This window comes from Centruroides sculpturatus, unplaced genomic scaffold (genome assembly GCF_000671375.1).
Source record: "Centruroides sculpturatus isolate CEXI.00-Female unplaced genomic scaffold, Cexi_2.0 scaffold111, whole genome shotgun sequence".
NCBI classification, from domain to species: Eukaryota; Metazoa; Arthropoda; class Arachnida; order Scorpiones; family Buthidae; genus Centruroides; species Centruroides sculpturatus.
In genome coordinates this window covers 125,178-139,166 of record NW_019384655.1, presented here as the reverse complement: position 1 = coordinate 139,166, position 13,989 = coordinate 125,178, and the positions used below count along the sequence as shown (strand labels likewise).

General features: G+C 37.7%; 1 protein-coding gene across 1 annotated transcript in view; it reads left to right on the top strand.

The window, feature by feature from the left end:
* LOC111626391 overlaps window positions 1–13,989 on the top strand; it is a 57,333-nt gene that overhangs the window by 24,400 nt on the left and 18,944 nt on the right. The window contains 4 exon segments of the mRNA XM_023369749.1: window positions 3,014–3,115; window positions 3,605–3,709; window positions 3,786–3,872; window positions 4,434–13,988. Of these exon segments, the coding sequence (XP_023225517.1) occupies window positions 3,014–3,115; window positions 3,605–3,709; window positions 3,786–3,872; window positions 4,434–13,988 (9,849 nt within the window).

Genomic DNA, 13,989 nt, shown 5'->3' with positions numbered 1-13,989 from the left:
AGGTTTTTAAGCTTGTCTACCATTCTTTGCTCAGCAAAATAGAGGTTTTTAAGCTTGTCTACCATTCTTTGCTCAGCAAAATAGAGGTTTTTAAGCTTGTCTACCATTCTTTGCTCAGCAAAATAAAGGTTTTTAAGCTTGTCTACCATTCTTTGCTCAGGAAAATAAAGGTTTTTAAACTTGTTTATCATTCTTTGCTCAGCAAAATAAATAATTTCCACTTTGTTTACCATTTCCTGTACATAAAAACAGTTTTTTACTTCGTATACCATTTCCTGTACAAAAAAAAAAAATAAACATCCTCAACTTTACCTCTGAACAAGGAACTGATGACAAAGTCATAAACATGTCTGTCTCACATTTGCGCTTACATAAAGTACTTAGAAGGGAAAATTTATTTTCAAAAAAAAGTTTCTAAAATACTTTTTCCTAATCAGTAAAGAATTTTAGAAAGTGTCGGAAGGTGTTTATTAGGTTATACGAGTCGAGTGTAGCTCAAGAAGGTTCAGTCTACCCACGCAACAATGAGTCAAAGCCATGAAGCCAACACCCTTTTCGGGTTATTTCCCTCATTCTATACAAATATGGCAGAGATGTATAACCCCCGCAGGTATAATACATGCCAATGGAGCAGGGATGTATTTGTTAGCGTGTTAAACTAACACGTAAAAACATTTTTAAAATGGGTGGCGCAGCTCAAAAGCCAGAAATTAGGTTAATGATATTTTAACACGTTGTACAGGAAATATTAAAAAATATGAGTGCCATCATCAACTTTTTGCAGAGTAATCTTGAAAATTTATTGTGTTCTAGAGCAAAATTTGCATCTGGCGTGCATTTTTAAGTGGTAACTTTGGCATTTTTGCAGCTGTGTGAGCTGTTAGACTTAGTTATGGAGCAGGGATTACAGTAGAACACCTTCAACAATTCATCAATTCGAGACAAAATGATGAAAACACAAAAAATTTCCTCATTTTTTCCTCTTTTTTGGCAGCTGAAAAAGTAAAGATGTTACTTAATGATACCACTCGACTGTTGCAAGAGATAGAAAAAGCTGTTTATATCCGTTCTTCACATATAACGAGGTAAAACGTGATCGATGCCTGAACCAAGAAGAACAAGAAGAAGAAGACAAAAAAAGAACTTGCCCTTGAGGAGGAATCTCTGCTGTACTTTGCATCTTGACCCATTTTTAGAAAACTATTCGACTTGATAAACTACTCACATTTAGAGGAAAAATGTAGCAATATATATACCCCAATCTCGCCTAGATTAATGAGGTTCAGTTTGATAAATATCGCACCGATTTCGAGAGATCTGAATATAAAGTTTGCTTAAGAAGCTAGTAATTTAGTTGCTAAAGGAAAAAAAAAATAACTTATGTTGAATGTCAGGAGTTATTTTCGAACGAAATCCACGTGTTTTTCCTTAATAGGAACAGGTTTGTCAGCTTCGGGTGCCTTATTCTTCCTATAAAAGTCGAGAATTGAAAGCTTCTTCGTATGAGGTTATGGTTAAGGTTTCTTGAAAAGATTTACATAACAGCTAAACAATCAGCATATCAGGGCCCCATTATTTGATAGAGGGGAAGGGCCTATTATACGTTTTAACTTATGACCACAAGTCTAAGTTCAGCCTTGTTTATAAAGGCTAAACTTATAAATTCAGGCGTAGTATATAATTATATAATTGGCCTAAATTTTTCAATATTTAAGGCTCTGAAAAGAAATTAAATGGAATTTTATTTCTATTTATAGGGCCTATATATAGAAGTGATGCAAACATTACAGGAAATACAAAGAACAAGTTTTTCTTCGTTTATTATTTCCTTGTCTTATAAATAATATTAAAAACCTTTCAAAATAAGAAAATTAATATGGACCAACTCCTTGGCGAGGACGTTTGATAAAGTAGGAAACGTTAGGAAAAAAAATAACTGGAACAAGTTATGCCTCGGGTCGTGAAGGAAAACTTGTTTAGAAATTGCATTGTTTATAAAATGGAGTAGATTATTAAAAAAAAAGAAAAAATTATTTAGATTTTCATTAAGGGTAGATTTTAAATTAGTTTATCTACCGATCTCTGCGCCATTTTTTTGTATATCGTCTTCATTTTCCTGCATTGATGCCAGCTTCGTCATTACCATTAAAGATGGAACCGATAAGAAACCGATATGATAATTTTAGGCGTATTTATTCGTCAACCCACTCCAATAAGTGCTGGGAAGTACAGGGAACGGCTTTACTGCACACTGTGGGGAGACACCTGTCAGCATCAGACTCGATGCCAAGTTGGATTTCCTTGGCCTAATTTAAGGGCTCGAGTCAAGATGTAAGACCCATTTATTAGTAATTTCCTCTCGAGTTCGGGTCAAAATGTCGAATATAAAGTTTATAATATATACCTAACACGTGTTATAAGAGGATAAATCTCTTAAAATGACGACGTAAGTCGTAAATAACATCATAAGTTAGTACGGTACTTCTTCTATAGGTAATTTTTTTTCATATTAATTAGGCCCATTTCTTTTGTTTGGGATTAATTAAAGGTAGACATACTTCATACAAATAATTTTTATCTCTCATTAATGGCATTCCGCATCAAAAAATGAGGTCAAGGATAACAATCTCGATTGAATGTATAGATGAAGACACTCAGGGTGAAGGGCGTGCAAGGTTGTCCTACTGAGGAAAAACATCTTGAATTGTAAAAATTAAGTTTGGATATAGTAACACACGCTGATGAGAGGGTAAATACAATAATTGACACAATAAAAAACTGTTGCGAGTCCGAGTAGGTGATGTTTAAAGTTGTCACGACTCGACGACTTTTAATGACTATAATCCAGTGTAGAAGTTAGACAATGATTGTTAAGCGCACACGGCGATAAACAGGCGTGAATATTCAACGGACGGTAAAATAACACAAGCTAAATTTAGTATCGATACGATCTTAAGTCATAATCCCCCAACATACTGACCTTATATTATAAAAAAAATCGTTATTCTTTCAGGATGTTCGCCTGACGAATTTCAATGTCGAACTGGGTTGCAGTGCATCGATAACAACAAACTGTTCGATGGGTGGAACGATTGTCTGGATGGCTCAGATGAAGGTGAGTGATGATAAGCATCGAAGGTGATGATGAGATTAAGAGCTTCTTTCATAGAAGAAAGAGAAACAAATAAATTTTAAAATAAAATTGGAACACTTATTCTAAATTTTTTATTGTTTAATTGTGTGGAAAGATGGCTGTTTAACATGATCCCACGCAAAAAAAAAAGTGTCGAGTGCTCCGTTTATTATCTATTCAATTGATAATCGTGTTAAAACCGGGTCGAGAATTCATCTCTCGTATTAAACAATTGAAATTCAAATTAAATTTTATATAAGATGAGAATATATTGTTTATTTCGTTCCGTTCGACAGTAGGAAATTGCTGAAATGGCAAGAGAATTGGTGGGGGGGTTAAAGATTTAAATCACTCCTTAAGTTACGCTTCAATTGTTCGGGGCAAACGAAAATTGTCGATATTAAACTAGTGTTTCCATATCATTGATGATTCTCAAAGGGTTTTTATATGTTAAATTTAATTTTTTTTTAGTGTGTTCGGATGGTCAGTTCAAGTGCAATTGCGGAAAACCTGTTTGCATCGATGAGAAACACGTGAAAGATGGGGTCAAGCATTGCGAAGATGGTTCTGACGAAGGTTAATATAGTTAAACAATTGAATAAAATTGCGGATTAAAATATTTTTGTATTAATATTTTTATATAATTTGGTAGAAAATTCGATCAGGAAGGGAATTTGTGACTTAAAAAATAATAATGTCGAAGATTTAATTGCCATGGAAAGGAAGAAGAGACAAGCAGGTGAGTGTCTTTTGTTTTTTTTTTAAGTAAAATTTGCTTTAAAGTATAAAATATTCGTTAAAAGAACAATATATTTAAGCGAAAGTATTAATTTTCACAACTTGTAACGTGATATAAGTTGTAGTTTTATTTACTAGGCGAGGCAGTTTATATACACCCTTAACTTCCTACAATGAATGGTGGGTGATGCTGTGAACACTTTCCTTATTCTCGGCTCATTGACATATTTTCTAAGAAAGATTTCGTTTCACGATTTAAGTCATTGTATCTTAATAAAACCCTCCTTACATAATCAAATTTCATAAATAAAATCTTGATTATCTTATGCAAATATATTGTTCTTTTAACAGAAGTGCAGCAACGTGCTGTTAGCCATAAATTTTAATTAATGAAGCGGGAAAGTGTAAGCGCGATTATTATGTAAATTTTAGGGAATTTAAACTGTTCGGTTATTCTATTCTGTTCTTAAACTATCCTTTAAACTTTCGTACTGTTTTTTATGAGAAAGATCTTTTCTTGGTATCGGGTTACTCAGTGCCTACCTGTTCTTCTCGCGAACAGATGGCGACCTCAGGCCTACAGGCCTTCTGACGGCCACAACCCAGTTTGAAATTAGGGGAGACAAAACAACACGTTTCGTCACAGAAGTGTATGGTACTTACATCGCCAATAACTATGCCAAACTCTTTAGTACCCGCATCAGTGCCTATAGAGACATTGCCAATCCAAGTGAACTTGGCCAAAAGACTCAGGGATATTCTACTGTAGCCATTTCTCCCTCGATAAACGAGATAGAAAAATCGAAAACCGTTTATGGCGTCAGTAGGATAACCGAAACGTTCAATTCTCTAACGTCTGGTAAAGTGTACCAAACTGCAGTAAACGAATTGGCTTCTTCAGTCACATCCAACACTCATCACGTAAACAGTGGTGAAAACGAAATTAGGAGCTTTCAAGTTTCCAATATGATTAGCTCCAGACATAAATCAGGCGATGCTGACATCGGTTACAACACAAAAAGATACAATCCCGAGCTTGCAACACCCCCATTAGTTCAGCATCCTGGTGTTAGTACCATAACAGTCGCTGCTGCCGGTGTCAACAGCTATACAGTTGGAGGAAGTAAGAGCAATGAAGATTTTGTAGTTTATGCCGTACAAGATGGTATAGTTTTAGATACGGCCGATAGTATAACGGCCGGTAGAATTGGTGCCATACGAGCCACTGGTACATTTAAAGGAAGAGCTTATCCTGATATTCCAGTTACTTATAGAGAGCCACGTCTTCTTGGTCGAAAGATTGATTCTGATTTAACTGAGAACAAATCAGAATCGAAGCCAAAGCAAGAGGCCAGTCAAGAAAATAAGAAAAGTGTGCCAAACGACACTGATAAGCAGTTAAACAAAGCATTTTCTTCATTATACGATGATAAATTGAACAATTCAACACAAATGGAATCGATGGAGAGGCTGACACTTTTTGGATTTGTAGAATTCACCACGACAATATCAGGAACAGAAGTAGTGTTTATGCCTTCTACTACGGATGCCAAAAATAAATATCACTTGACACCCGTTCAGAAGACGAAAAGTAGTAAAAATATTAAAAAACTCGAGAATACAAGCCCAGAATCTACTACCGCAACGGTTAGGAATACACCAGCTTTGAGTATAACACCCACAAAATCTATAATTTTAACAGAAACATTTACAAAATCTAAGATTTTAACTGAAACACCCACTGTTTTAGAGACAGAAACATCTAAGAAATCTAAGATTTCAACTGAAACACCCACTGTTTTAGAGACAGAAACATCTAAGAAATCTAAGATATTGATAGAAACACCCACTACATTAGAAACAAAAACATTAGAGAGCCAAATAGATGTCATATCGCCTAGTTTCAGCAGCATAGAAACGAACACAATTTCAGTTACTCCAACCTCATCCTTTACAGAAAACGAAACCGATCCAAATAAAATTAGCGTAGATGAAAGTAAAAATCCATCGAACCAATTAGAAACTACAATGACACAAGTGAAATCTACCATTCCTGACAGTAGCTTATCCGAAGTAACAGGGCTAGTGAATTCCATAACTGGTACAGAAATTCAGAATGGGGTAACCACCCACTGGACCACTATGATTATAGGTACGCACATTAGTGGAACATACGCACACATAGTCCAGAGCACTTCTAGCATATTTTTTACGTTACCATCGACGACAAGCGCAAATACAGTAGGCACAACTTCCATCCTGACAGGAAGGTCAGTTGGAGAAGATGAAGGTGTGATTAATGATTTATCTTCTATCTTTAATTCATCAGAAGTAATTAATGACTATGTATCTCCCTCTCGATCGCTCGAACTCGTTAATAGTGCATCAGTTGATCCCTCCGATAAGTCCGATAGTGATTCATTAATAATTGTTAATGCCACGGAGCAGGAAGTGGAACACCCTAAAGTTTCGGTGCTGACGGATAATTTTCTAACATCTCAACTCGCTTCGAATAATGAGGATCTGTTAGAGCTGCAAAGTATCCTTATTCAGCCAACGAAATCCAGTGATTATCTGGAAATGTCAAGCAGTGAATTAATACTGTCTGATCTTACCTCCCCTCACGTAGAGCCGGAAATAATGAAAGACTCTAGCAAAGTTTTGTCAAGTGATAACATCAAAAGCGCACATTCAACAATTTTAACTAATAGTTTTATTTTACCGAGTGAATTACCACCAACCGAAGCTCGACAGGTAACATCAGATACGTTATCAACGACCTCGCATATACAAACGCCCATTTTGGAAGAAGTAAACTCTCGCCAACCCAAACGTCTACAGTACACTACCCTCACTTTCTTTACAACTTATCGCAGCGGTGATCAATACTCAACATCTAGCAGAATTGTTACCTTGAGCAACTACTATGAAGATACTCAAAACTCCGGAACACAAACATCAATCAGCGTAACGGAGCCAGCAAAGTTACATAGTAATTATCCCACTCTTTCGGATGCAGTGAGGCCAACGACGTACTTTACTACATTCACGTATTATACTACACTTTATAAAGATAATACGACTTCAGTTAACAGCAGAAAAGAAACTGTAAGCAGAATAGTTGGCGGTGATGCTACAAAAGATTCGAAGCATACATTACGTACGAAAATCGTTAGAGGACCCCAAACGCACTTGATTACCAATTATATAGTGCCCGTAACACCTACACCGTCCTTAACACTTCAACGAACTACTTATTTTACCACTTACACTTATTACACGACTATACATAAAGGAGGGAGCACAGTGATCAAAAGCAAAACAGAGGTGTTATCGAACGTCATAACAGGCACGCCTAAAAGCACGATCTCAGTTCGTCCCACATCTTCGACACCGATTCTTCCTTCCGTGACAACACAGCTCACTACTTACACTTTCTTTACTACATTATATCACGAAGGTAGTAGCTACGTTTCTAGTAGAGAAAGTACCTTTACTAACCTCATCACGAGTACGAAATCCACTACAAACACTCCCACTCCCAAACTTAGAACTTCTATCAAAACATCGTTTATTACTTTGCTTTATGATGATACTTCGACAGTAACGACATTTTATGAGACAATTGTGAAACCTGCAAAAGAATTTATTACATCTTCAACAACATCCAAAACTAAAGAATCTGCTTTGCAAACTTTAGAAAAGCTAACCAAACACAATGATTTACAAACATCCTATTCCACAAGTTTATACTTAATAACTCTTTTCTCGGGAGGTACGTCAACTGTCAGTACAAAGACTGTAACATTGACTAACTTGGCATCTACTGTTGCTACTACACACTCGCAACAGCTTAGTATCTCCGCTACACCAACGTTAACAACACTTCAAACTGATGACAAACCCTACACCATTCGTTCATCAAAACACGAAACTACAATTTTCGCTGAAGAACCCAAACCGGAGAAGATCACTAAATCAACAGATACAAAGAAACACTACTCGACTTACACTTACTCTGTTACACTTTTCTCCGAAGGCACATCTACGATAAGCACCTTAACAGAAATTGTGAGTAATTCAGTAACACCTACAGCTGTATCGGCGCTTCAGCAAATTACACCAACAAATAAAAATTTAGAAGTAACGCAGCAAACTACTTTAACCTTTTATACGACCCTATTTAGCGGTACAACGTCAAAGATTATTAGCAATACCGAATACATAACGAATGTAGTCACCCTCACAGAACCAAAACAGAGCATCGCAGCAACCGAAACTTTAAAAGATATTAGCGAATTAGGGGTAGAAGATCTGGTAGCTCAAGCTGACGAGTTGCACCCTCTGTTGCCCTCTCCTATTACCTTATACACGACTTACACGTATTACACTACAAAAGACAATGGTAAAAAGAAAACAGTCGATACAAGATACGTAGTAGTGTCAGATGTTCTAGACCATCCCCCGCGGCTACAAAACACGGATAAGAGTATAATTCCCTCAGTTGAGCGTGGTAAGATTTCAGTAACTCCTACTCAAAGAACTAATTATAATACATACACTTACTACACTACAAATATTATTAATGGTTCCCCGGTTATTACTACCAGAATAGAGACAAAAACAAAAATTATTCCCGAAGAGAAAATTATAAGTTCTCGTCGAAACAAGCTTGATCCAGTCCATTTTATTGATGATGATAATAAGAGCCAAAGAACGAATTATCATTCAATAACACAAAATGGTTTTGTTACACATCCAGATGTTGCTGATCCGCCAGAATCTCAGACAATTCATCACGTTCTTGGACGAAAATTACTCTCTGAACAGGAAGTCATTGATGCTACTCCTACTCTAAAGTCAACGACTCCATCAGATGCTGAGGAACTAAACAAATCAAATAGTACACATGAAAGTAGAATGGATTCTTTTTCAAATTCTTCAAGCGAAACTAGCAAAACAACTGATTTATCTGAAAATATTCTTGATAATTTATCAATTACGAGTTCTTTTGATGGGGTAAGCAGCGAAATAAAATCTTCAATCTCACCAACTCCTCAGTTAAAAATTCAAACAACTGAATCAATATCTTCAAGCAAAAATAAAGTAACAGAAATCCATACTTCCGAAATGATGACAAATATTACTAGTGTAGAAGTATCACCTACTCTTAAAGAAAATTCGACAAAATACGAAGCTGCAGAAGCCCAGCATCATCAAAAAGTCGTGAAACCTTTCCCCGTAACGCATTATACAACATACACATATTTCACAACAATTCTGAAACCTGGCGGAGGAACTTTAATCACGAGTCACCTAAAAGTTGAATCCTCTACTGCTAATAATATTCTACCGACAAGAAGTAATCATATTCAAAGAACAAAAACTCCCCAATCTATACACGGAAATAGAAAAATCAATTCGTATCCTTCTAGAGCTTATCACTTGCATCCATCCAGAGGCTTGCCAACAACTTATACCACTTATACCTATTACACAACTAAATTTATCAATGGTAGGACGATTGTAGACACTCGATACGAAACTATAACAAACGGTGTCATCAACAGAAGAGAATATATACAACCCACAAGAGCGAATCACCTTGATTATGACAAGCATAGAACTACATATACTTATCATACAACCAGATTCAGAGATGGTACAGCTTTAGTCAACACCAGAAAACAGACCGTAACTAACCCTGCATACGTGCATCGACATACCCAACCTTTGCGTTCTTACAGTACTCATTCACACCCCTACAGATTTTCCAACGGTCGACATTGTCCCGGTTGTCAAGCTCAAGCAAATAACGCAGTACATCGCAATTCTGCTCATCGAAGACTTCCACATAATTACCCAAACACTTTTTTGACAAGCGTACCTGTAAAGAGATTGAAGCCTAATTACCGATCATTAACTGGTTCTTTACAGCATATTACATATACCGCACCTCCGATACACAAACCTGAAGAGGCACAGCGATACGAGCATACCATAATACCCACACGTTCCACTTACTACACAACTTATACGTATTTCACAACCATCCTGAAGCCCGGAGGAGGTACCGTCGTTAGCAGTAACATTAAAGTTGAGTCATCTGTAGGCAATAGAATATTACCTACTAGAGTAGATCACGTGCATCGCACCAGAATCCCAACACACGGACACAACGAAAGAGTTACCATTTATCCCTCCAGAAGAACACACGGACATCCTCGTTACGACACTGCACGCACAACGTATACATATTTCACTACACATTTCGTTAACGGTAGAACGAGCGTCGATACCAGATACGAGACTATAACAAACGTCATTACAACTACAATAACAGAAGGAGATCGTCATATTCATCCCACAAGAATCATACGTCCAGGAAACATTCCGCACGATGTACACCGTACCACATATACTTACCATACGACAAGGTTTAGAGACGGAACAGCAATAGTTAACACTCGAAGACAAACGGTGACAAACGCTCACCCCGATATAGCGCATCGGCACACGTACACTGGATCTTACAATACGCGAGCTGCTTATCGACCATCGTTCTCTTCTGCTAGATACGATCCTGCTGTCGCTCATTGCCACTCTTGTGATGATGCTAGACCAAGACGTCCGTCAGCTCGATCTCACGGGGCACGTCGTATTCACGCTGAACACACCATTGCAGTGCCTAATCAACTGGTCAAACCGCATCCCGTAACACACTATTCGACTTACACATATTTTACGACGTCTCTAATAAATGGTTCGCCCGTTGTTTCGAGTCGCAAAGAAACAGTTACCCAAGTTCTTTCGGATGTTGTGGTACCAACACTAGTTCCTTTATCTGGGTCCGCAAATAACATACACAGCCAACACAGAAGAGGTAAGAGAAGAGTTGGAAGACGTTTGTTAAGTGAAAATGATGACGTGGTTTATGTGACGGCTACTATAATAGATTTGGCATCTCAACAGCCAATTTTCCCGTCTGTGACTATAGCAGATTCATCTAATATATCAAAATTTCCACAATCTTCCCCATCTGCATCAGTAGAGTCCGTAACAGAAGATGGAAGCAGATCAGTAACTGATAGTGACGATAAAAATTCGTTGCATTTAGAAACCGTACATTTATTATCAAGCGTGTTGAATACAGTAACAGTTGAAACAACACAAAACAGCTTGAATAGTGTTGTAATCGTAACACCTAATTTACCTGAAGAAATGGTGAGATCTTCGAAAAGTTTACTTAGTGGAGAAGACATTAAAACAACACCCATCAATGATCAAACAGTAACAGAAATTAGAAGCGTAACAGGCGGCACTGTAAATACAGAAGAAAGTAATTCTGGTATAGAAATAAATAAAGAAAATTTAACTCTCTCTCTCGAAGACAGTTCAGTAGATACTGCCAATAAAACTGAACACAAAGGTGATTTTAATGATAAAATTCAACCATCAAAAATAAACAGAACAGATAAATTTGATCCCTCACAACAAAATTTGACGAACAATTTCGACAATAAGATTAACTTCCCCGTAGAACTACACGAGGCAGAAGCTATAAATAGGAGATACGACATTCGCCCGACACCCGTTACTCATTACACAACTTACACATATTTCACTACAATTTTAAAGCCCGAAGGTGGCACAATAGTAACAAGTCATCTTAAAGTAGAATCGTCGATAGCCCATAATATCCTACCGACTAGAACAGATCACATTCATCGTATAAGAACCTATCCGTCGAACGAAAATAGAAGAATATCACCTTCCAGAACGCGTGTACATTCATATCTCTCTAGAAACGATAAACCGACTGTTTATACTACTTACACCTATTATACAACAAAGTATATTAATGGCAGAACAACAATCTCAACCCGATACCAAACAATCACAAACGTTATTAGTGCTACAGTAAGAGATAGAAATCATTATATACGACCCACTAGAGTGACACAACGACACGACTATAATCATCCCGATGTTCACCACACTACTTATACGTACCATACGACCAGATTCAGAGATGGTACAGCTTTAGTCAATACTAGAAAAGAGACCGTAACTAACCCTGCATACGTGCATCGACATACCCAACCTTTGCGTTCTTACAGTACTCATTCACACCCCTACAGATTTTCTAACGGTCGACATTGTCCCGGTTGTCAAGCTCAAGCTAATAATGCAATTTATAGAAGTTCTGCACATCGAAGACTTTCACATAATTATCCAAATACTTATTTAACAAGTGTTCCTTTGAAGAGATTAAAACCAAATTATCGATCATTAACTCGTTCTTTACAGCATATTACACATACCGCACCTCCGATACACAAACCTGCAGCGGCACAGCGATACGAGCATACCATAATACCCACACGTTCCACATACTACACAACTTATACGTATTTCACAACCATCCTGAAGCCCGGAGGAGGTACTGTCGTTAGTAGTAACATTAAAGTCGAGTCATCTGTAGGCAATAGAATATTACCTACTAGAGTAGATCACGTGCATCGCACCAGAATTCCAACACACGGACACAACGAAAGAGTTACCATTTATCCCTCTAGAAGAACACACGGACATCCTCGTTACGACACTGCACGCACAACGTATACATATTTCACTACACATTTCGTTAACGGTAGAACGAGCGTCGATACCAGATACGAGACTATAACAAACGTCATTACAACTACAATAACAGAAGGAGATCGTCATATTCATCCCACAAGAATCATACGTCCAGGAAACATTCCGCACGATGTACACCGTACCACATATACTTACCATACGACAAGGTTTAGAGACGGAACAGCAATAGTTAACACTCGAAGACAAACGGTGACAAACGCTCACCCCGATATAGCGCATCGGCACACGTACACTGGATCTTACAATACGCGAGCTGCTTATCGACCATCGTTCTCTTCTGCTAGATACGATCCTGCTGTCGCTCATTGCCACTCTTGTGATGATGCTAGACCAAGACGTCCGTCAGCTCGATCTCACGGGGCACGTCGTATTCACGCTGAACACACCATTGCAGTTCCTAATCAATTGGTCAAACCGCATCCCGTAACACACTACTCGACTTATACATATTTTACGACGTCTCTAATAAATGGTTCGCCCGTTGTTTCGAGTCGCAAAGAAACAGTTACCCAAGTTCTTTCGGATGTTGTGGTACCAACACTAGTTCCTTTATCTGGGTCCGCAAATAACATACACAGCCAACACAGAAGAGGTAAGAGAGGAATTGGAAGACGTTTATTGAGTGAGAAAGATGACGTTGTTTACGTGACAGCTACATTACTAGACGATTCTTCTTATGACCATTCTGATATGCCATCATTTATTACTCCATACGAGCCAAAGGTGTCAAATCAATCAAAGGAATCATCGTCGATATCCTATAATTCAGATTCTGTTAGTAAAACAAATGGCAAAATGCCAGTTTTACAGAGCACAATACGTACTGCTGATTCTAGTTTTAAAATTGATCAAATACAATCGTCAATGGTATTAAGCACAGTCGAAGATGAAATTAGTGACGTATTATCAAAAGCTTCTACACCGATATTAAATTTTGCGCCATCAGAATTAACTTTGAAATCGAAAATTGTTATTGAGAATCAAACGTCTTCCATTCAAGAATCAGAGAAACAAACATCGAATGTTAATTTAATAGAAAGTTCAATGTCAATCATTCAAGAAAGTTCAACGTCATCTTTAAATGAGCGCAATTCTATATTAGACAGTGCTTTGATATCATCCGCAACGGACAGTGCTTTGATATCATTCGCAACGGACAGTGCTTTGATATTATCCGCAACGGACAGTGCTTTGATATCATCCGCAACGGACAGTGCTTTGATATCATCCGCAACGGACAGTGCTTTGATATCATCCGCAACGGACGGTGCTTTGATATCATACGCAACGGACGGTGCTTTGATATCACCCGCAATGGACAGTGCTTTGATATCACCCGCAATGGACAGTGCTTTGATATCATCCGCAACGGACAGTGCTTTGATATCACCCGCAATGGACAGTGCTTTGATATCATCCGCAATGGACAGTGCTTTGATATCATCCGCAAGGAC